The sequence below is a fragment of the Suillus subalutaceus genome (genome assembly GCF_016647625.1).
Source record: "Suillus subalutaceus strain FC151 chromosome Unknown DFJ58scaffold_238, whole genome shotgun sequence".
Taxonomy (NCBI): Eukaryota; Fungi; Basidiomycota; class Agaricomycetes; order Boletales; family Suillaceae; genus Suillus; species Suillus subalutaceus.
The window spans coordinates 37,254-61,385 of NW_024540487.1; the positions used below are offsets into that span (position 1 = coordinate 37,254).

The 24,132-nt window shown below is 46.2% G+C and overlaps 6 protein-coding genes across 6 annotated transcripts; 1 reads left to right on the forward strand and 5 right to left on the reverse strand.

The window, feature by feature from the left end:
• On the forward strand, nt 1-2,005 carry DFJ58DRAFT_735919 (uncharacterized protein; the record flags this gene model as incomplete). Its single annotated transcript, XM_041386716.1, has 7 exons — nt 1-231; nt 284-352; nt 424-689; nt 725-853; nt 903-1,009; nt 1,062-1,399; nt 1,604-2,005. The coding sequence occupies 7 exons, from the start codon at nt 1-3 to the stop codon at nt 2,003-2,005; spliced, it is 1,542 nt and encodes a 513-aa protein (XP_041236153.1).
• A 1,796-nt stretch (nt 2,006-3,801) lies between these two features.
• On the reverse strand, nt 3,802-6,944 carry DFJ58DRAFT_719382 (uncharacterized protein; the record flags this gene model as incomplete). The annotated part of the gene is made up of 14 exons (XM_041384616.1): nt 3,802-4,119; nt 4,204-4,245; nt 4,495-4,641; nt 4,705-4,889; nt 4,956-5,139; nt 5,192-5,288; nt 5,357-5,499; nt 5,559-5,591; nt 5,636-5,765; nt 5,826-6,022; nt 6,086-6,105; nt 6,130-6,265; nt 6,336-6,554; nt 6,609-6,944. 14 exons carry the CDS (start codon nt 6,942-6,944, stop codon nt 3,802-3,804), a joined length of 2,187 nt encoding a protein of 728 aa, XP_041236154.1.
• A 1,450-nt stretch (nt 6,945-8,394) lies between these two features.
• Nucleotides 8,395-9,741, reverse strand: DFJ58DRAFT_847691 (uncharacterized protein; the record flags this gene model as incomplete). Its single annotated transcript, XM_041393501.1, has 7 exons — nt 8,395-8,547; nt 8,596-8,742; nt 8,795-8,830; nt 8,861-8,974; nt 9,021-9,463; nt 9,523-9,598; nt 9,640-9,741. The coding sequence occupies 7 exons, from the start codon at nt 9,739-9,741 to the stop codon at nt 8,395-8,397; spliced, it is 1,071 nt and encodes a 356-aa protein (XP_041236155.1).
• A 4,274-nt stretch (nt 9,742-14,015) lies between these two features.
• On the reverse strand, nt 14,016-14,933 carry DFJ58DRAFT_624156 (uncharacterized protein; the record flags this gene model as incomplete). The annotated part of the gene is made up of 2 exons (XM_041381080.1): nt 14,016-14,282; nt 14,337-14,933. Coding segments are annotated over 2 exons (864 nt in total), but the record flags the coding sequence as incomplete, so codon positions are not given.
• A 3,046-nt stretch (nt 14,934-17,979) lies between these two features.
• On the reverse strand, nt 17,980-18,171 carry DFJ58DRAFT_670729 (uncharacterized protein; the record flags this gene model as incomplete). Its single annotated transcript, XM_041382888.1, has 1 exon — nt 17,980-18,171. A coding segment is annotated over one exon (192 nt), but the record flags the coding sequence as incomplete, so codon positions are not given.
• Nucleotides 18,172-20,648: 2,477 nt separating this feature from the next.
• On the reverse strand, nt 20,649-24,075 carry DFJ58DRAFT_908683 (OPT oligopeptide transporter protein-domain-containing protein; the record flags this gene model as incomplete). Its single annotated transcript, XM_041395122.1, has 22 exons — nt 20,649-20,831; nt 20,882-21,018; nt 21,070-21,337; nt 21,392-21,466; nt 21,526-21,576; nt 21,629-21,661; nt 21,709-21,752; nt 21,803-21,898; nt 21,947-22,044; nt 22,100-22,294; nt 22,349-22,501; nt 22,554-22,611; nt 22,661-22,692; nt 22,750-22,797; nt 22,854-22,882; nt 22,908-23,016; nt 23,076-23,197; nt 23,314-23,396; nt 23,446-23,522; nt 23,569-23,684; nt 23,746-23,771; nt 23,831-24,075. The coding sequence occupies 22 exons, from the start codon at nt 24,073-24,075 to the stop codon at nt 20,692-20,694; spliced, it is 2,235 nt and encodes a 744-aa protein (XP_041236158.1). The 3' UTR covers nt 20,649-20,691.
• Between the last annotated feature and the right edge of the window lie 57 nt (nt 24,076-24,132).

Consider the following 24,132-nt stretch of genomic DNA (forward strand, 5'->3'; position numbering starts at 1 on the left):
ATGACCCACCAGCAGTCTGAATTCCTGAAAAGTAAGGTGGATGGCTTTTGCCTCAGTCAGCTGCAAGGAGAAGTGGCTGCATACTGTACTAATGCCTACCGAGAGTGGTTTGAACGATGGCCAGAAATCGCAGAGCATTTCAAAGATGATGCTGGTATTACACTCATAGAAAGTCAATTGACAAATGAGCAAATGAAGCAGTTGGGTGTGCTCACCAAATATTGGCAGTTGGTATGTGTCACATTTCAATTTCATTTTGGTTCACTAACTGTAATCGTAATAGCAAATACGATCTTATTTGTACCATGCATCCACAACTTCAGGAAGGACACGCATCATGCTGTTCACTAAAGTAATCACCAAAATTATGGGTGCAACTACTAATCGCAGCTGAGGTCCATCGGCCATTGAACACTTATTCAGACAGAGTACAAGGCCAATCCTGAAGTCAAGGCTGAGATTGTGACTCAGATACAGAGCAACAACGACTACAAGGACAAGCCTTGTATCTCCATCCTTTGTTCAGAAGCTGCAAAGTCCATGGCTGCTCGTGGGGAGGAGTTCATGCATCACATGGAGATGGAGGCGAAAATTGAGTGTGCTCGTCATGTGGATCAGGCAAAGGCTGATCTTGACGCCATCTGCACACCCACTGAGGTCCTGAAAACACAGCAAGTATTCAATGTCGAGTACGTTGAGTTCAGATGCTGAAACCTGTGTAAAGATGTCTAGAAGGCCTCAGTGGAGTGGTCGGGCAACTCTTAGATGCTATTCATGAGACAACCGGATGGCATGGAAGTGTCTACCTTGGGGGACCTGATCCACAGGTGAACAGGGAGGTCCATGTCTTCAGGTATGTGTACACAGATAATTTTTGGCCAATGTGCTAATATATGGGACAGTTTCCATCATTGGAAGGGCTCTTCTGGTTTCAATTTTTGTGATGCGCTGCCTGACCACCATGGGCGCATTGTTGAGCCATTCACTGCTTTTTTGAAAGGTGCATTCAGTAAGTATACACTCTTCTGCCTCAGACATTGATACTGATAGATCTGCTACAGCTGCTAACACCTGCCATCCTTCAACGAACTCAAGTGCAACTCCTCCTGCAGGAGAATCATTGGTCAATGAGACTTCACACAGTGTCAGCCCCGATATTACCATGCACCCTGATGTCACCGCACTAGCCACTCCACAGAGTTCTACTCCCACCCTTGAAGGCCCGAGCCGTGATGTCGTGCTTCTGGATGGGATCCACCAAACCCCATCTGTGCCATTGTTGAATCCCTTGCTATCACTGGAACACTTACTATCTCTTGATCCTAATTCATTGGATTTTTCACAGGTGGATTTTTATTCGTTCAATCTACCAAGGCTTCCCTCCCTACCTCCTTCACCTGTGAGTTCGGATCTACCAAGGCTTCCTGCAGCTCCTGGGAATAATCAGAATTCGCCCATCTCATCCTGGAATAGGGATGCTGCGCTTGGTCTCATCTCACCTCCGCGCCTTCAGAGGATTTAATCTAAGAGTCCAGATAAACCTCACCCACCTCGCCCATGTCCTCTGACCAAAGGGACGAGAGTCACTTCTCTGTATGATCAGTTCGAAGCTCATCCACTCTCTGCATCTGCGACGCCTCTAGTGTCTACTGAGGCACTTGGTGCTTCTCACCATCCTGCAATTCCGACGGACCCAGCACCTTTGACATCTCCTGTTACTTCCATGGACTCAGCACCTTCAACGTCTCCTGTTACTTCCATGGACACAGGGCCTCTGACGTCTGTTATCACTTCCAAGGATGCAGTGCCTCTGACATCCGCTGTTACTTCCGTGGATGGAGCACCTCTGACATTTGCTGTTGCTTCCATGGATGCAACACCAACTATTCCTCAACCAGAGTCTTTGGACCACACGGCATCCCCCATGTGCATTTCTGTTGCAGTCACTGTGGGAAATCCTGTAGAGGAGCAAGGAATGAGGTCTATTGAGACTCCTCTAGCGTGATAATGCTGCTTGATGATATTGTCAATCAACCACAGTGTCGTAGTATGCATTCCCATGTGCTGTCAACTCGCTTGGATGAAGCCAACCGCATTGGTAGTGATGTGAATGTTCCAAAGAAAGGATGGAACAGTAGGGCTCATAAGTCACTCACTTAGTACTACTTGTTGGCACTTCGTGTTACACTCATTTTTCTTGTGATATCTTGCCTATCTTTTGCACTATCTGTTACTGTTGTATTGCTCTGTTTTGTGCTGTCGTAAAATAATCAAGTAATGCATTGTTTTTGAAGATATTCAGTGATGGTGGGGACTTAGACTTTTTGCTTCGCTATGGCATCAAGGCAGTGGGAACTGTCAAATGGTAGTGTAAGCGGGGACTTAGAATTTTTGTTTTGCTGACCAGGCACCAAATGGTAGGGCACTAGTTGATGTATTGATATAACCATTCAGGAACCAAATAGTAGTGCAAGTAGGGACTTGAAATTTTTGTTTCACTGGCCAGGCACCAAATGGTAGGGTACCAGTTGATGTATTGATACAAGAAGAATACAGAAATATCTCAAATCCTAAGTAGTACTAGTAGGTACGAGTCAGCCTCGTATTGATACAACTGAGGAAGCTGGAGGTTACCAGAAATGGGCAATTAATACCGAGAAGCATCTGGGAGCGTCCCTGGGAATTTAGATGAAGGCAAAAATAGGCACAAGTTGATGTATTAATACTGAGAAGCATCACCGAGAAGCCAGAAATAGGCACAAGTCACTGTATTGATACAAGGAAGCATCCTGGGAAGCCAACAGAAGCCAGAAACAGGTACAAGCCAGTGTATTGATACAAGGAAGCATGTATGCATACATTTGTGGGGGCTGAGGATCCTTGCTAAGTATGCATTCATGGTTTATTACAGTACCAGGACTTGTATTAATACTTATGACAGTATAGCCTCGATACACCATACAGTTACCGAAGTCTTTGCATCAGTCAAATGACGATCTGGACATAGAGCTTGTGAGCTCCCCAATCTGAACAAGCAAGTGGCCGCAACATTGGCTGTGGCTTGAAGACGTCAATGAGAAGCTCTCTAGTCACAGGTGCACTTGAGAGGTTGAGGTAGGTAAGTCCACCACATGTGAAACACGGCATGGAAGATGCTATTTCAGCCAGATCTTCCGTGGTGAGTGGAGATGGGAATGTTGGTCACCATATAGTGTGAGCTCCCAGACTCACGCTGCTGCCGGTGCACGAACGGGGAAATCTATGATACTGGACCCAGTTATTAGATGAACACACGGGGCCAGCGCAAGCGAATGCAGGTGAATGGTTGAGCCCCCAAGAGCAATGAGTATATTCAGTGTGACACTAAGGACGCAAAGTGACAAAATGACGATGTAATAAAATGGACATAGTATGCACGCAAAAATGAAAGTGCCAGGGTGTGAAGTGTGTAAGTGTATGGGAAGGGTTGAAAGGCAAAAGTAAATGTAAATGTAAGGCAGGATTGAAGCATGCAAACAAAAGGGAGATGCAGGAGGGACAAACCATGGACTTCCTCTCATCATAATAACTCCCCAATCCTTCGATCTCCTCACATTTGGTTGCCGTCGCATTGGCACTTGCCTGTGTGGACTGGGGCTGAACGGCAGGCGTTCCAGGGTGCTAGAATGTGTGTGCAGATGGTGGTGACAGGGTGAGGGCATGAAGTTGCGTGAGGGTGTCAATAGTCTAAGGTGCGAGTGTGAAGTTTCATGAGGGATGCGTCAAAAGAATAAGGGTGATGGTAGACAAGTGACGAACCTATTAATAACCAGCCTCTGCACGAATTTCCTTCATTCGAAGGAATATATCTGTGTTGGTCATATTAACAACCAAGAACTCATTCACTCTCGAACTATCCTCTGCCAACACACAACCGCGGATTATTAACTGGACCGAAAAGCACTCAGCAGAGGCTCTGGGCTTCGCCTTGACTCGCCAAAATTTGAAGTCTTTATCCTTCCGCAGTCGAGTGCCCACTGGTTGATCGTATGGGAGTGTGAGTGCAATAGGATAATTGACATCCCAAACTATGCAGGTGAAGACTAACAACAGTTTGGCAAAGATGGGACCAGATTCTGCCTGCAGGATGACACAATCGTATCGAGGTGATCCATGGAACATTGGATTACACCAGAGAAAGTCCACGGAAATTCACCAGTCAACGAGTGACTCGTAGCTGACTTTGATGAATCTGAACTCAGTTATCTGAGCAAGGGTTAGATATTATCAGTAATGTCATTCAAGGGCTGCAGATGTTCAACGCACCATGTCATTTGCAGCAAGTTGAATATGTCTTCCATTGGGAAATGGTATACCATTAGCGGCGAATGCACGATTCAAAAATTCATTTAGTTTGATCCGGAATCAATCAAAGGCTGCATCGCCTGCATTAGCTGCTTCGAAATCTGCAAATGATTTTGTTGCCTGCCGCGAACCAAGACTAAAATGCTGCACGTCAGTTGGTTCAGTTGATTTGAGCCCATCCAAATCAGCCTCCAATGGATCAGGCACGATTGATGAACCGAGATTCTGTGCATCAAGGCACTCCATCTTGCTACGAATGTATTCCACAACTAAGCTATCATGGTTGTATTGAAGAATCTTTAAAACATGTTGCTCTATCAGCACTTGATTCACATTGTATCTAAGAAGCTGGTGCATTACCTGTTCTGCGAAATTCTTGAAGTTTGTGCGATCTTGATAAGCGTCCTTCAGTGGGCCGTGCATTTTCTCATTCGGCTTCGTATTGTAGTTTCGAGTGACGCCCTTTGCCTCGATGTCGTCAAAGACATGAGCGGAAAGATGCATCTTGGGAAAGTTCCATGACTTCTCTGAGAGGTCTGCTGTATCTTTGATATATATCTGACTCGTCAATCTGAATTAGTAGCATCAATTGACGATATACACAACAAAACATACATCCATAAGTTCAGTAAGTTCCGACAATGTATTTTGGCCATCCCTGATCGTATCCTCGGTATGGACCTCAAGCGATGCATACATGTTGAATTCCACGTAACTCCGAATACAATGAAGCAGAAGGTAAGCCTGTGGGTCCAGATCACGTTTGAATACATTATGGGCAGCGAACACAATCAGCTATTAAATGATGTGAATAATTGATCGAAAGCTTGAAATTGGATACACATACCTTCGATATATCCTCGTATTTTGTTCCATAAGCAAAGGATATTGATACCACCTGGTCAAAATGATTCAAATTTCGCCAACGTGGAAACGATTCGAAGCTGGCAGTGTAAATTATCATCTATGTACCTATTACAGATGAAGAAATACTTGCAAAGCGTCAATTAACACTGCAGCTTGCTGACCAGAATTGGTGATCCATTTTTGCAATTCCGTCCACAGGTGATCAAACTTTCCCTCATCGTTAAAATGAAGTTTGTCAAACGATAAAGCTCGGTAGACAACAGTGTGCTCCATGGTGTCAAATGCACTCTGATGGTGACAGTGATAATATTAGACAAAACGAAACAAAATCGAGGTGAAAGACTTACATTGACATCACGGAGGCTCTCGGAGCTCAATACCTGTTCTCGTACTTCCACTGTCGTAGAGTCTCAAGCCCAAGCACGTAATGCCTTTGCATCTCCAGATGAGCGAAGCCGATAGTGCTTGATCCCTTGGAGAGCTCCTCACGAGGAATGAGGCAGACAGGGCAAGGAAACTTTCCCATGAGTCCACGAATCAACGCCATCACGACTCTATAATAGTGAACAAACATTCAGGTTCAGATATTACTTAGTAACATTTAGATCACTCACTGCTCTTCGTAGTCTGCAGATAGTATCAGTATTATTGGATAGAAAGTGCGGACAACATCGTCCCAACATTTAACAGGAGATCCAAGCTTCGATAGCGGCGCGAGACAAGCAAGCAGCATCAAAAACAATGTATGCCATACCGCATTTTTGAAATTGACGAAGGCCGGTTTTTTGAAATGTTTCTTGTCTTCTTTTACCTATTGAAGTGCCAGTATTAGTTAGTGATAACACAATCATTGAGTAAAGCAAAAGCTACTAACAATGGGTAACCAACCTACAACTCACCCACCACCCAAGCCCTCACCATTACGAACAGCAGCAGGAAGATTAGCACACCACACAACTATCGGATAACCTTTTGCATGACCAAAGGATGACAATTTGGCTTTGTCTGCGTAGAGAACAAATGCAAGCGGTTTGCCATCTGATGGTATCTTCGACTGTTATGATATTCAATTAGTATACCAAGACGCACATTGAACTCATAACATGAGTAATAGCACCACATACTTGATGTTCCCAGAAGGTATTAGCAGTCCAAGGCTCATGAATATACCGAACGAATTTTTTGCCATCGAACTTTGAAAGCTGTTGGGCATCGAAAATGAAATGTGGACCAACTTCAGGATCTTGAAGTAGGTCCACTGCCCAGTCCCATAGTGAGTGATGAAAAAATGGAAAGGTCTGATCAACACCTCGGAAGGGCACGACAACCTCTTCCTTCGTAAACTATGGTATTCAAAGTAAGGACATATTCTACACTCAGAGTGATTGAATACAAACAGGAGTCAGTTTGAACGAGGCTGCATCCCACATGTCTTGCACGTCTTTACGATTCCAAAGCATAAACAACTCGCATCTACTGCGGTGAATGAGTTTGATGAACCGGTCTGTCTGCTCATGAGTTAGCGCAGCTTCATGGGCAAGTTCGGCCACTTCAAAGTCAATACGAGTGCGAAATGGACACCAGGGCTCAGGATCAACTTTTGGAGGTGCTGCTGGGGCACCAGGGCCACATCTATAATCTTCGAAGTGGTAAACTTGTGTAGGACACCCGCTGTTGGGGTGATACCGGACTTGTATATCATCAACCTCAAATTGAGATACAGGTGATGCCATTCTGGACGGCAGCAAACGATCTATAATACAGATGAAAGTTGTAAACTCGGATGCGCAGAATGTTTTTAAGACATACCATGTTCAGACGTCTGTCCTATATCAGTATCATCTGGATGACTGAAGTTGATATCGATATTAATGTCCTGCGAATGATTGTAGGCAGCTTATCAGTGGTTGAATGAGTTAGGATCAGTGATTAAGGTCATAAGACAATCACGACTCACTAAAAGCAGATGGTCTCTCACCAGCAAAAACGCTACCTTGCTGTACATGTTCTCTCTCTACAGTGTGTTTACATTTAGTATTTTAGCGTGAAGCCGTAATGTCTGAAACAATGAATATACCTTGTCGAATAAGCCTCGCAAGCTCAATGTCCTCTCTTCTTTGTTCGTATCGCTTCCAGCAAGCATTCCCGTGTGTCCGGAATCCTTGACAATGGTATTGTGTGTTACAATATGAACATGTCCGGGGTGTGGGGTCAGGAGGCATCAAGATCGGTTTTGATCCAGTGGCAAGTCCAAGATTCAGACGCCTGGTAAAATTCATTGAAGGTCTTGTTATTAATAGGCCTGGGGTAATAAATTAAATACTATGAAGAGACTCACCTGTTTTTGAGTCTTCACAGAGTCTGATGGAGAAATGCTGGGTTCAGACGGTGAAGTTGAGTGTGTGATAAGCTTTGAGGGTCTGGATATTCGTTCTAACATCATTAATACTAAGAATCAGTCTAATAAGACATGGCAACTGTGATAACGCACCTTGTATAATAAACTATTGAAATTGTGCAATTTGACAGTCGAAGTGGTCTGAGGTGCGACTTGGTGTGTCAAAAAGCAGGATCGAGGGCAAATTGAGGGAGGATGGTGGTAGGAAGCAACACTGTAACAGCGACGCTAAGGACAGGTTGTCAGCAGTCAATTCCCCTTGATCTGTTCATTTAAAGATGCGATAAAACTGATAGAACCAATAAAATCTATTTATAGTATAGACAGCGAAAACAGGTGGTGCATCAGCAAACCAGAGGTGTATTTGACAACCCTGGACAACCCTGGACAGAGTCACAGAGCCCACAGCAAGGGTTCTCTCTGTACAGCCCTATACAGTGCAAGTGTGACATTGTACAGAGCTGTACAGAGCTGTACAGAGCTGTACAGAGTGTTAGGTACTTCGGACAATACAATACAGAGCACAATTGGGTAGGCCAGACAGGAATATCACAGAATGCTCACAGAAAGTGCACAATAATTAAAACCAAACAAATCATCATTGTGTTGTACTACAAATAGGTATCCTACGGAAATACTAAAACACGATCAGTCTAGTTGGAGCTTCAAGCCCCAATCATGGCGCCTGTTTGAATCATTGCGAGTCAGAATTCTGCACGGCTGTCAACAAATAACACAAATTAAGAAAAGCTTGACCTGTACCCTGCAGCACGAGCCCATTTCTTTCAGGCGGCCCGGCATTTCTTGGCGTGATAGTGGTCCTTCTTTACATCATTGTAGAGCTTGATGACATTGTCGTAGATCGGTTGATATAACTCGGCCACAAATTTCATTTGCTTGTAGAAACCAGTCTTGTATTCGTCAATAGCAGCAGCAAGCTAGTTAGATGAGTGGGCGAAAATAATTATGAGCTTGGGATCACGTACCGCAGTCGCTGCGAGCGCGACAGCACCCTTGGAAACAGCATCAGCGAATAAGTCTGGAAATGTCTTCACGAGCGCATTCTCGCCCTTGTAAAAATAGGACATACAGAAGCTGCCCAGGGCCTCGTTTGCAAGGTTATTGGTCCTGTCCTAATACACACGTCCAAGTCAGTAAGTGCGCGGCCGGTTCTAATCAACTAACCAGTGCATCCACTCCATCCCATAGGAAACTACCATCCTGCAACAATGTTTTGACATTATCACGTACCTCCCGCTCACAGTCATCCTCATCGTCAATATCATGCGGAAGAATTTCGTAGTGAGCTAGAACAATTGGACGCGCATTCATCTCAGAATGCATAGTAGCACGATTGTCCCATAGCTACAGAATTCTCAGCATTGTCAAACAGAGTAAGAACAAAAAATACCAAGACTGCCCTATCTGATTTGTGTTCATCCCAGTATCCATCGTCGACACCTATACCTTGAGATCCAAAATCATCGAGCGTTTCTAAGATATATTCGATGGCCTTGGTTTGGAGAAAATCGCTGCGCTTCGACGCTGTGCTAGTGAGTAAACCCAGGTGCGATTTCTTCTTCGCGGCCTCTAGAACGTCCCTCCAAGAAGGAGGATAGAAACGAATATTCTGTGCAGTTGATTTGACCGTCCGCGTTCTCTTGCATGGTACTACAACCTCCTCTTCTTCGGAAGGTTCAGCCAAATCTTGAGTAGTAGCATGTCGACGTAAATGCTCGAGCTTGTCTGGGTTGGGTATACGAGGGCGACGGTTCCTTGTGTGATGATTGTTGAGGACATCTTTGGTATTTCGTGAGTTACCAATAGCTCGAGAGTGTGTGCGAGTAGCTTCGTCTGCATAAGTCAAGCAGGCAAGTCAGTAGCACGATGGACACAAACACAGGATATCTCACCATTGCTGCTATCATCTGAGGTGTTGTGATCCTTATTTGGGTTGTAAAGATCAGGTCCGCCACCAACATCCTGGTCCTCCACATTATCAATGCCATGGTCATAGTCCGCATACACACCATTCCACTCGTCCGCATCAGAACCATTAGCGTCCGCACCAGAACCGTTAGCATCCGCATCAGAACCATTAGTGTCCGCACCAGAACCGTTAGCATCCACATCAGAACCGTTGTAGAGACTCGCGTTTCTGTGGGCTCATATGGGCTCATATTACGAATTCTGATGACTGGCCTTCACGGCACAACTCGCACCATCACCCTCTAGTCATTCCCTATAGAGCGCACCACTTCCCGCGGAACGCGCCATAGGCGCGACACTTTCCTGCACAACGCGCAGTATTCCCGCGTGCACGCCTTGCGCGCTTTCTCGTGCTTAAGCGCACTATGTCGCACAGCATCCAGGAGCATCCATCCATCGTCCAACCAGTCCCTCGGTATGTCCCTTTTCGTTATCTGACCATATTTAGCATATTACACTTCCCATTTCATTATGCACCCTTACTTTACATCACCTTACCTCATTTACATACTTAGAGCGCTCCCTATTCGGCTCCGAGCCCTGGGAGAGCGCTTAGGTAGAACTTACATACACTCATGTTCGTTTTACACCCCACTTTACCAGCTTCCTACCACCAGCTTCCTACCACTCAGTATCTATCACCAGTTAGTTCCATGCAATGCATGTGTCAATCATCATTTTGAGGCCCTAGCATCAGTCTATAGCTAGTGGCACTATCAGTATCCGTCTAGATCCGCACTTTTCCTCATATCAGTCCCAGTATACATCCTCTACACTTGTGCACTGCTTGCACTACCTTCCTGCGCTTTGCGCACTTTCGCACTTCGCTTTCCCATGCGCGCCTTCAGCACACTTTCTCGCGCTTTCACCACCATTCACCAGGGTTGTTCAGCATCATTCCGTGGATCCTTGCTTTCCTTGCTTCCCCTTTAGGGTCGAACGTTCTTGCATTCTGCGAGTATAGCAGCTAGGCAGAGCTGAGACTCACTTATACTGGCTGAGCACTCTTCTTATATGTGCCTGCCAGGTTGTGATACCCACAACTGGAGCCCACCGCGAGGGGGCCATCTGACACAGCGACCAGTTCATCCCTAGACCTTTATACGACACGCGCATTTATGCACTCCATCTGCGCTCCTCCATCCGCACTTTTCAATCTGCGCTTTTCCACGCCTAACGTGACCACCTTCGCACCATGTACGACCCCCTATATTCATCCGGAATGCCCCTTCAAATAGCCGACTCAGCGCCGCGCTTTGCAGGCGATGGTACTCAGCTCGTCAACTTCCTGGAGTCAGTAGAACGACTCATGCAACCGCTTGGTTTAACGGACAAGGAGATCATTAAGTATGCCTTGAAGTATACAGCGCCTAAACACAGGCAGCTTCTCTCATACCGCGAATTTGACAACTATGTAGAATTTGCTGATCACATCTTGGATTTTTGGCCAGAATGTGGTGTTTGCCACTATAGAAGCAGCACCGTGCACCTTGTTACTATACCACCCAGGCGCTTCAGCTGCATTTAGGCGCCTTTCCATCGCATTTCCGCACGCTTATGTTACTCACAGCGCATAGAGGCATAGATGTTGAAAGAAGATCAAAGAAAGCAAGTCGGATGGAAGTCCGCATAGATTGCAGCGCGTTTTTCCGTGTTTTCCTTGCAGTTTTTCTTACACATAATTCCTTTTCTTCGCATCATATCTAGGACACCCAGTGGGGATTGGTTTGGACATAGATTGGATCGCTCCTCAGGCCCCACAGCATCGTGTTTCACCCCCGGACGTATATTGGACGTAGACACCATAGCGCAATCATTCCGTCACACTCAGTTGCAGTTTGCACTTTGCGCATTCATCCCCTCGTGTTTCCAGCACTTGCGCTTTTGTGCTGTTGCCTTCCGCATTGTCGCATTTTGAGCAGTCGCCTCATCGCCTTTTTTGTGTTTCACATTGTCACATTGTCGCCTTTCGCTTTGCCGAGTTTCATTTGCGTTTCACATTGTTGCGTCATTGCACTTAGTCGCACTATCATCCAAACACAAGCACATCATACTTGCCGATCATCATCATATACCCTCATCACCGACTTCGCTTGAGATCCTCACCAGATGCGCTCTGAGTGGGGACACTCAGTATTCAAAGTCCCCAGGAGATGTAGAGACTCGCATTTCTGCAGGCACATATAGGCACATTTCGCACCTTTCCACAACTCATGACAATTGGCCTTCAATGCACAACTCGCACCATCAGCTATATTCGACTTCTATCATGTCCCTAGTCGTTTTACACATAACGCGCAGCTTTCCCGCGAAATGCGCCATAGGCGCGGTACTTTCCCGCACAACGCGCAGCATTCCCACACGTGCACCTTGCGCGCTTTCTCGCGCTTAAGCGCCCTGCATCGCCTATCATCCAGGAACGTCCGTCTATGTCCACCCACCTCATTGGTACGTCATATGCCTTGCCTCGTGGTTTGTAACAAGCATTGCAGCATTATTACATGTCATTACGTATTCATAGCGCTTATTGCTCCTATCCCTTCCGCTTCCGATGCAATTTCCATAGTATAAAGTTTGCTGACTTACTACTCCATCATTATTACTCCCCTTTGCTGTACTTCCCTCGCTATTGGGTTTTACTTTAAAGTAGTAGTCACCACTTGGGCGCACTTTGTGTTTCCAATGGTTATCGTTATCCGCCTATACTAGACCTTTATCCGCGCTCGTTATAACACTCACTCTGCATTTGCACTCACTTTGCACATCCGCTTCCTTATCCGTTTCCTCATCCGGTATTTTCCGCACAACGTGCGCCTTAGCGCTCACGTTCCCACGCTCGCGCTTACCTTAGTGCACTCTCTCGCGCTTCGCGCTCACTTCGCTTTTCTTCTTGCGCTTTTGCGCATCCATCGCACTACAAGGGCCTTTCTTTCATCTGGTTCTGTGTTCAGTAGCAGTCCCCTTTAGGGTCGAACGTTCTTGCATTCTGCGAGTATAGCAGCTAGGCAGAGCCAAGACTCACTTATACTGGTTGAGCATTTTTAGATATTTCATATCAGCCCAGCCAGGTTGAGATCGCCTCACTGTTAGCGTCCACATCATGATCTCTTCCTGCGTCATAGCCCTCATCTCCATATAGAGGAGCCTCAGCGTCTGAAACATCCATTCGGGATGGACAAACATAATCAGCATTTGCATCAGAGTCCAGGTCAGTAGGCGGATTGTTGTCACTAGTGGTGGTATGTTGAGGGAGGATGAGTTTGGAAACCAGTTGTGTACAACCAGAGTGAGAGCGTGGATAATCGTGTTTGCGCAAATGAGCACCAGTGAAGGTGCGTTCAGGAGGGACAGGTTTGGACGCTGCTATAGCACAACTAGTGTCAGAATATGAATCAGGACACGGATTGTCGCGATTCCGTGAATTGGCACCAGTGAGGGTGTGTTCTGGGGTGTTGGGCTGGGAGGATGTATGAGCAAACCTAGACAGAGCACCGCTATAATTGCATTTGGGAGTCATAGCCATAAGTGAAGGTGGGACAAAGCCAAACCTTGAGTCGACACCACGGGAATGTAAAATAGGTCTGTCCTCCATGACACACCTTTCATCCCGCAGTAAGCTGGAGCTTGAAAGACGCTTGGTCTTCTTGTTGCTCGATTTTGCGTTCTTGTCGCCTGATATCGCCTTGATTGGTCTTGCCCTTGGTTTGGGTCTGGGTGCCTCTGGCACCATAAAATTTACAGGCTGGCTGTTCAGCATGTCCTGGGCAGGGTTTTCCTTCACTGGCTGCTGTCGTTTCATCTGTGAATGTTCCATCTTTTGAAGCTGGCCAAGGCGTCCACCTTGACCAATGTTACTTCGCTTAGAGTGACGTAGGTCTTCTATGGTACTACATATCAGTTTTGTTAGATAGAAATTAGTATACTTACCAAGATCAGCTGCTACTACGGTCTTGTATTTACCCATCAAAAATTGAATGTGAACACGAACACTGTCATAATGTGTTCATTTCACAGGCTAGTAGTGCTACACATTTGAAACTCCACGAACGGAGTGCGGCGGAACATGGTGCTAGAGTATAGTATGTAGGTACAACAAAGCAAATGATGCCAACAGAAGGCAGGGCCTACAAGAACAGTAGTAAGTGGTGAAACATATACATCTACAGAGAGAGCACGAAATTTGAAGGTTAAGTTTCATCCCCCTCACTAAGACCTACACATCCGAATCATCACTCAGCTCAGAGGAAGACTCAGTTCCAGATGTGGCTAGTTCTGAGGAGGAAGTAGTCTCATCGCTAGCGTTAGAGATGGATATGCGGCTGATTGAGGGTTCGGCATTCTCTGGATTGTCCACCTGGACATGTCCAGAGGATAAGGCTCTCCTGATTGAGGGCCTGGTACTTGCGTCTATGGTAGGATTGTCCACACGACGATGCTTTGTGCCAGAGAATTGGCGACGGTACCAATCGCAGTAATGGAAGTGGGCGATTTGATAAATGGCCACTGACATGAAGGACTTGTTGAGCTCCCAATTGAATGTGAGTGTGCTGGGGGTGAGAAGATGCTGGTGATTTACATTGGATTCAATAGTGTCAAGGGTGTGGCTCATGGTGGCCTTCACACGATCCATACCACGGTTCAATGCATCAGTGACATCACCCATGTTAATATCCGGAAATAGTGTCTGCAAATGTACATCAGCATACTAATATTCTCATTATCAAAACACTAGACTTACTCCATGCGCTGTAGGATCAGTGGTTACATCAATACGCTGATCTCCAGATTTAACCCAAACATAATATTCAACAGACTTGATGTCAATCCACTCATGCCCCAATGCTACCACAGGCCCGAATAACTTGTCAGCAGTGCGTGCGGGAGCGAAGGCACTGTAAGTCCGCACCGATCCCTCTTCGCGTGTCTCCTTCCAAGCATCAGAGTCTGCCATGGGGGTGGCAAATTTCTTTTTTTCTTTGACCAAGATCATAAGAATAAGAAGTAGTTCTTCGTGCGATAGAAGCACATCTCCCACTTTTGCCATGATGGCAGGTCGAGACTGAGTGAATCCGGATTCGACCATCCAGAGAAGTTGGGTCTCAGCGGCTATTGTGGTTGTAGGCGTCATGGTTACCTGCATGTCAGGTATGGTGAAAATGTTTTCAGAGTAGATCTGACTGTTGGAAGAGACGCAGGTCTTCAAGAGTGTTCGGTTGTACTGAACGCTGTGGAGAGCTTGTGAGATGATGAAAGACATCTTGCTTGTGGTTTGTTCATGGACAGGGTGCGGAGAATACACGATGAGAATCATTCTGCGAGGAAAATACGACATCCTATGATGTTGATGTAAGACGATGTTTATGCAAATAAATACAATTGACACGACGTACTTTGTGTGATAGTTTGAAAATGTCAGAGAGTCCATGTGCTCCAAAACGCGTGCATGATCATCAGGAGAGACGTTGACAAAGCATACAGGTTCCACCCAGACCTGCTGAAGAGCATCTATGAGTTGCTTGTGGCACCCAGCTAGCAGTGAACTGAGAGAAACAACTGATCTCAGTGGGTAAGCACCCTTACCCGGTTCTGCAGTAATGACATTCGTGATGCCCAAAACCTGATCATGTTTCACGACTGCAGTATCAGTTTGGGGCTTGGCTGCGATTGTTGGAGTTTCAGTCTCTGCTGCCACTGTTGAAGTATTCGATGGTTTGTCTATAGATTTGTAAAATAAGCAATCTATGCTGAGAGTAAGCAATCTATTAGCATACAAGTTACATCTGCAGGACGCAGGGTCTCTGTCTTAGTGCCACGTCATCTTGATCTGCTAGAGATCCATGATGTCGTGGATAAGACGGGCATGCCCGAACTCAGTTCACTCTTCGTATCAGACGCGGGAGTTTTGCCTCTGGAGTTGTGAGTATAATAGTATGGGCCTCCAACAAGGTCTCCAAAGACCACAGCCACCATAGATTGTGGTAGGTACAAAGCAACGGATCTGACGTGCAAGCCTACATAGTTCAAAGTTTGGGCGCTATGCCATCGACTCTCACGATGGGCTGGCCAATGAAAAAAAACCCCATCAATCTGAAATAGTTAATACCCCCCTATCTGTCTATCTACCAGTCACATGAAGCGCAAAGAACAGCTCTTTGTTCCAGAACTTATTCAAGTAAAACTCTGTGGTATGGTTAATACTGCTTTGCATCGTTAATCGCGGATCAGCTTTTTGACCAAAACGCGGGATGAGATGGACAGGCGCCACAATCTGAGTGACTGGGATAACATCACCAATTTTGTCGTTATTCACTCGTCGAGCACGCCTGAGGATATACATACCCGTAGATTTGTCGAGAGTCACAATGTCTAAACGTTCAACATATGCAAGACATGTTTGAGAATATGAAAGTGGTGTGATGGGACGAAAAATTAAACGAAGGTGAGCGACAAAGTGTCCTGTGTTGGTCAAGATCAGTAGTGTGGCAGTATAGGTATAAAAACATACCATCTAGGCCACTTTTTGGCCACTTGTGCGTGTCGCCTGTACTAACAATAACAGAGTCATATCGGCCATATGGCCAGGAATTTGAGGGCGGTTCAACATGTAGTGCTTGTGAGGGCTCAAGATGTTCAGGGTCATGAAAAGATTTTGACTGCATCCATATCTTGCACCATATTTGAATGCGTTCAAAGGGGAGGGGGCAGCCAGGGTGTGCACGGCGCCTGCCACCAACGACAAAATGATCAACATGGGCGTCATCCTGGTCGAGATGATCGGAGACTGCGGGACGAAGGTCAGGAAGAGAGAAGTGTTCAGAAGCCTTATCCACTGTCATTTTTGTGAGCGTGGGGTGATCGTTGAGATGGTAAGCATTGATTGAGGTTGAGAATGTTCGATAGGGATGGGGAGCTTGAGGATGGACACCGTTAATGAGGTCGCGTGCGCAAGCAAAGTAGTCCTTGACAAAATGGTGAGTGAGACCACCCTCATTGTCTTCGTCACTTTCATGACCTTCACAATCCTCCTGCGCACGCATCTGCAGTGCGAGGTCAAAGCGCTCCACCCTATCGCAACGATCAAGGTGGCGACACACTTGCGCATCGTAGTCGTGATTGTTCCCTGCCCTCAATGGCTCCTTCACAACCCTGATATGTGCATGTTCAGTGGGGTCTGCAGACCACTGCATGACTGGCACCATGTGAATAAATACTAGGTATTACCCCTGCAGCAACTCAAGTTTTGGAATCACCCATGGCTTATCCTCACCCCTTTTCCCCCAACGAGCACCAGCATCAACAATGGAATGTTTGAGCCAGTGGAAGGCTTTAAAACAGCGGTCCAACTCCACCACTTGCTTGTCGGTGAAATGCGGGGCTTGAGCGAGGTATCTAAACTCTGCGAGAGCACGAATAGCGGATACGAAGTCGGCAGGGGCAACACCAGCAATCACGCCGATGATGTAACGTTGAACATTGCGATGGTCTCGTCCTGTGGCCTGCTTCAAAGTGGAGATCCCTTCCTTAAATGCACTGGTAACCAGTGCACACCTGGAGCAGCGCAAAACAAAAATCAATTTCTTGTGAGCCAACCACCAATGTGCACCAGAGACGGTCATGGTCCCAGAACATCTTGTGAAGATGGTGAAGTAGCTCCGGAGTGAGGAAGGAAGAAGGATTGGCAGCCAGCCAATTCCTCCAGAATGGCAAGTCGACACCATTTAGATTATAACGCTTACAATGCCTCAAAGAATGCGACAAGATCAGATGGTGAGATAGACGCAATAATGGCTGCAATATTGGCGAGGGTGGATGATCCATTACGAGGAGGGTGTCGGATTGGGTCTCCAAAGTCTTTGCGGGTAGCCATAGTGACAGGCGATGAGTTCATCGTAGCGCATGCAACGACAAGCTCCTCCGGAGTATCCTGCGACATAAGCAACAAGGGGGGTGAAGCAATACCTGCTAAATCCCTGTGGATCACTCATCATAATGCCGAGACAGGCTGCTTGCTTCAACAGCTCAACAACGAGGTCGATACATTGGTGGAGTAAGCGGTCTGCGAGAACCCCACGCATGCGTTTGTTCCTGTGCACGAACTTTGCAACAGGAAGTAGAGCGAGTGGGATATAGGCATGTAAGGAGCCTTTGGCGTGCACACTGGGATCGATATTGGCGAGACTAACGAGAAGTGGATGTGCGTAATGGTTACCAGCGATGTTGCTGACCTTGGTCTTGTCCGAGGAGAGGACTACACCAAGGAGTGATGCACCTTCAGGTAGGTCTTTCTGTGATCCTGTTAGCCATGTGGACCAAAGAATTGAAACATGAGACCTTACCTGAAGGTTCCAAGCATGGTCACCTGTCATAAATCCATGATACACTCAGACAGCACGTTCAGCAGACTCATAAACTTTGCGAGGGATGAAATCAAAGCTGGTAGCCATCAGTGGGTGGCTGAGAAGTGATTGTAAGCACTCAATTGCATCCCGATAAAATATTCGGAGGATCTTTGTTGTTGGAAACTCGGTTGTAACTGTTTCATACTTCCATCGAGGCGGTGCTGGGAGCAATTCAGAGCGTCATTGGAGTTCTCTCGAAGACCGAAACGACAATGGCAGTGTTTTGGTCTGAACATACTAGTAAGTTCAGACTGAGTAATTTAGACAGAAGAACTCACAAATTCAAGATTAAGGTAGTCGTCAATATCGGCCATGCTAAGATTAGACCGGAGAAGAAACGATGCCATCTCCCAGTCTGGTTCGCTAGCAAAAGGCCAGTATCGGTTTTCCTTCCTCTCATGTAGCATATTCATCCTCACTGAACTGGTCCATGAAGGTCTGTCCAATACCCCATGTCTTGCCTGCACCTGTCGAAAACCTCCACTTCTTCACCGTAATCTGCCTGTAAACCACCCTCCACTTCAATGTTTGCATCAAATACATGCTCCATACTAAACTCCGGGTCCAAGGTCAAATCCATATCTTCGTCGAGAGGACTTGGAACTCGTGCTGGCCTCGAGATGCAAACCAGGTTAGTACCATCCCACTTGTAACAGCGGGAAGAAGGCTGATTAAGATGTTGTAGAAACTGTCCCTCGTTTTTAAGGTGCTTGCCGCAGGATGGGCAATGCATATTGAAGATGTGAAGTAAGTCACGGTCCAATTCAATTTGGGTCGAATGGCTTATCGGTAATTTCCGGCACAACGTGAACCGTAACTACAATGTCAAAGTATCGTTCAAGCTATGCATCATCATCACAATCATCCCAGTCATCTATTTTCTCACCTTTGACATTCAGAGGCCAAAAAACTTCAAGTTATACGACTCTTTCTGTAGATCTAGGCTCCGACGTTCCAGACGATACGTCTGAATACTCAGAAGTACATAATATGGTGAGTAATGAGTTTGATTCTAACACTTGCCTTGAACTAGAACTTTCTACAGCACAAACACCATAATTCACAGGTCTGGCAATTCAGCACTCATACTACATTGATGCCGGAGACTTCAGAAGAAGCTGTGTACTTGCTCGAGATGGCACGAGCTGATCTCGAAGTTCGATGCCTCGAGAAGGACCTTGCTGAGTGAGTTCTTCATCAATTTCACATGTGCAAACACCATCTACTTCTTCAAGCGAAGAAGGCGAAGAGAAAATTTGGAGATGCGGAAGCTCATGTAGGGCGCACGCATGCTCACTTGATGAGGTGTGGGTTTGTCTGCTCAGAACGCTCGCTTTGGTCTCCTCGTCCTGCATCCATCAAATCAGGTAAACAAAATTATTTTAAAAGTTACCATGCAGTGGCTGATGAGTATGCGCTATTAGGATCTGTGTCTGTTTGACAATGGATTAGCGGTTATAGGTCTACAAATGTAAATGATTTGTACATACACGAGCAGACTCGATTGAACGTACCAGAACACACAATCAACTATCAACCCATCCTGGTGTATGTAACCTCTCAGTAGAAATGGTATTGCTCAGAAACGCGCGTGTGCGCGTCGTCGTGCTGCATCGTTGCTTCCTCAACCTAAGTCCAACTTCTCAATACATTTGAAAGCCACTGCATCCCCCACATTCCATACAAACTGTTTGTCGTGGACGGTGAATCGAAGACAGTTTCCTCTGCGACCCACATATGCAACAACATTTAATGGTAAGGTTTGACGCTAATGCAAATCGTGCTCAACCTCTGGACTGATCCCTTCACTCACAGTCGATTGTGTGCAGTGTTGTCAAAAGTGAGAACGCGAAGATACACTGTCTATTTGCAGAGACGATGCCAATATAGTATTTCCTGAGTTGCTACTGTAAACACAATATATTGTCGTAGAGCCGACCGAAGGGGAGTCCTTGTATGTTTTAGCCTGAGTACTAGTGTTGAAGTACTTGATTCAAGTTGAATGAATATGGAGCTGTTAAACATATTCTCCGAGTGTCACTGGGTGTAGTACTCTCTATGTGAATAAATACGAGCAAGCATTGATTTATTTGTGAATTTACATCGCCGAGCAGTATGACCCTGTGCACTGTGCGAGACTGTATCACACTGTAGCCCTGTGTGCTCTGTGCGCTGTACCGCTGTGGGGCTGTGCCAGTTGTGTCGCTGTGGGAATCTTGTATCCAAAACGGGTGGTTAGCTGATGCTATTCTTTTTGTTGAGGGTCCACCAGGCATTGTAGGAGATGTGTTTCGTGAAACTGGTGATTTCGAACCAAAACTCATGCTGTGTGGTTTGCCAGGTCCCATTAGTCTGGGCATGTTTTTGATGGTTATTTTGTTTTTGTTTCTTAGATTCAGTATCTAGGTGAAGGTTGGGTCAGGTGTTGACGCCTCTAGGCGTATTTAGCGCTGTTGAGCGCTATGTTGGCTAGAAGTTTTTCGGGGTCCTGATCGGGGTGCCACTTGGTGTGTGACGAGTGGCCTTTTTCAACTGGCCATCTACTTAATTTCACCCTTGCTTATTTTTGCTTATTGCACGAGAAAGGTTAACAATAAGTAAGTTAAGGAACTGCATGTTTCACTGATGCTCTCAGTTACATAGTTGAAGGCGTAGAAAGAGTGCCGCACTACTTATGCCCAATGATCACTAATCTTAGTTCAACGTGAGACAGTGGTCATAATTACCTCCTCCTTGCGCGCCCCACCATGTAGGGAATAGGTGAGAGGTACCACTAGCGCCTTGCACCGCAAACGCGAGTATGAACACCATGACTTGAGTGCCTCCGTCAAGGGCTACATCACTTGATTAGTCCGGGTACCTAATGACGTTGGAGAATACTCACCAGCTGCGACGATGTAGTTGTATTTAGCAAACCAGCCAGGGTAGCGCGTACGCAGCCACCATTGGGAGAGGAATGCGACAGCAAAGTAGCTCAGAATAAATGAATTGATCCCACCGACAAGGTATCCAGTGACGAAGCTGTGAAATATGTGAGCATGCTGCCAGAAATTCAAGAAACACTAAACGTACAGGATAATTGGAGTATAAAGATAATCAGCATGAAGCTTTGGCCAGTACCTGTGAATGACCCAGAAAGGAACAGGTACGAAAAGTCCAAGTACGTAAGCCCAAGGAACCCATTGGTATCTTTGGCCTGTGGAAAAGAGCTCGTCACTGAGTCCACCCCATGCAATTGCCTGAGAGTTGTACATCTGTGGCTGTCGTCCAGACCAGATATTGGTTCCTTCAACAGATAACAAGATTTCACGTTGGTTATCAATGATTGAATTCATCATGACTACATGCGCAATGTCAGTTGATTTTGTAGTCATGTAACAAGTGGCGTGCGCACTGTAGTTCAAGACTGCACCAAGCAGCGTTCCAATAATCTGGGCGGTAAATGCAGCGCGAGGTGGCAGCTTTGCATCTGTAATTTACGGTCAACACAGATTGCCCTGTCCTCCTACGCACTTGAAATATACTCACACTGAGCAATCTTGAGGTCTCGAAGCAGTAGTTGGGCTTGGAAGACAGTGTCTACAACATTGGGTTAGCCGACCTGTTCTTGGAATGCAAGGTCGACACATACTGTTTCCGTATAAAACGAAGTACATATTTGCCACTGTCGCATCCGTCAATCAAAGCATATGAGAAATCAACGACAATCACCTGGCGATCCCTTCTGAATGTAACCACCAATCATCTGGCCAAACCTGGATGCAAACTGAAATGTCGAATATCGAAATGGAATTCAGGAACCTACGTCTGTATGGTGAACGACAATCCTGTAATCGCGGCGAGTGCACCGAGGAATAGAATGAAAATTGTCGCCAGCAAGAGCGAGATAAGGAAGCCCCACCTTCAATGCTCGTCAGCCTGGACCACATTTCCAATCACAGCTACTCACCATGGCAAAGTCGAATCGGTCTTGTATAAAACGACCAGGGCAACAACGAAGGACAGGAGGAAAACGACGAAGTACCAGCTATTGGGAGCATCCGGGTACTATTATAGAAATATTCATGTTGGTGAGCTGAATACAGAGAACTGCAAAACTAACCTTCAGCATCTGCTTGTAGTGGGGATCGATGTCTTCACCATCGACGTCTTGCTTCCGCATTCCATCGGCTCGCCAGAACTTCCAGTCAAAATTCGCCCATATGTTTTTGATGCCCGACGGATTCATCCAAGTCCATGCAGAACTTATATCGCTCCGGTTCCAGAGGAGAAGATGAGTGAACAAGGCCCCCAAACTCTACAATTTCAAACCGTCAGTCCGCAGAGCCTCACTAACGTTTGGTGAACTTGCCAAATTCTGGGTAAGTAAATAGACTACCCAAGTGCTGGAATAGTAAGGTAATCCTTGTTCAGCAAGGAGTGTGGGATCGACTTCATAGTTCGAATTGAGAATGAGCGTTTGATCGTACTGTGTTCCGTTTTCATAGTACAAGAGTTGAGAAAGCTGTGAGGTGTTGGCATCAATGTTCTGCCGTTGCACGTGAATGTAGACTAACGAATGGGAAGTTCTGGGCCTTCCAGATGTTGTTGTAATATACGGCCACAAACACAACCCTAGACATAAGTCAATGCAAGGTCCCGAATCAGGGCGGAGTGATCGCACGCGCAAAAAATGTAGCCCAGAAAATTCGAGAACTATTCAAGAAGTATGTAAGGCTTCTGGCCCGCGAATTCAAGAAGAAGAAGTCATACCTGTGCTTTAAGCGGGATAGTCATAGGGTTCACCTGGCCAGCAATATACTGTCGCAGATCCAGTCAATAACGCGATCCACTTCGAAGTTCGTATTCACACTTACTTGCCAGTCAAAGCAGATAGACAGGAGCCCTAGACCCTCGTTACCCGTTTGAACCACCAAACAGTCGCGAGACGGTGGCATTGTTAGGAGCTGCAAGGCAGAAAATTGAAACCCCGGTCAGAAGCGGAAAGATCCATTCTGGGAAAGCTCCCAAACAAATATGCTGAGTCGATCAGCATGTTTGATCATTGCCGGTCTTAATCAAGGGACTTACGCAGCAACCACCATGGAAAAGACTCTGAGCTTCTTCCGTGATGCCATCCCGCCTTCGTAGAGAGCATCGAACATGGACAGCAATGGTAGCACACCGGGGTATAACATCTTTGATGGATATAACAAGATGCCTGGTAGAGGTATGTAAACACCGGGTTCAACAACAGGTTCAATTGTGGACATACTTCTCATCATGCCCACCAATTCCATAACTTATAACTTTGTCAGCGTCCGCTGGAACTTGAACAAAAATTCTCATACCCAAGAAGTTGAGAAGAAAAGAGTAGGAACACTGAGGTGACAGCATTTGGCGTGATATTGTAATACAATCTTTAGTGAAGATCAGTAAATTCCATGAAAATAAATGAGGTTCACTGACCGCTGGACGGCAAGAACATCGGTACCCAAGGCAGAGTTGGCAGAGGCGCTTGCCATGATCACAATGAAAGCATTTTTCTTTCTTGTTGAACGGTCCCTGTGAAAGATCTTAGAATGAAGCAACGGATAGGGTAAATTGATTTACGGGGTTCAGATAGCGCAGGAGCCCACGGCGAGGAATAAAGGTCCTCCATGGAGACGCCCAGGATGTAGAAACAACCGCAAGGAACATCAATGACACTGAGATCGATTGCGCGGCCAATGATATGAGTACATAACGTTGTCATGCTCGCTCCACTACGCACAGGTTTGAAATAATAGATTCCGCTGTAAATTGACATTAATGAGTATCATGGTGGCTAAAAACGAAACTCAAAGAAGCTCACCCAGTACTCCGCCAAAGGTTGGAGAGACAAGACCAATAAGAATGCACGGATTGTCCACGGTTCAGGGAATCGTCGTCGTCCACCGATATGACGTTCGTAGCAATATCACGTTCATCGGAGAGCACGCCTTCCCCGCTGTCAGCATCAACGTTGCTGTTCCTATGGAACGAATTGTCACTAGTGCTAAGAGCTTTCTCGCTGGGCACAGTGTGCTCGCTGATCGCCCCTGCAGCAGTTAGACTCATCGTAACTGATAAAATAGTACTGCAAGAGAAGTGAGAAGTTTTCAGCTATCAGCAGAC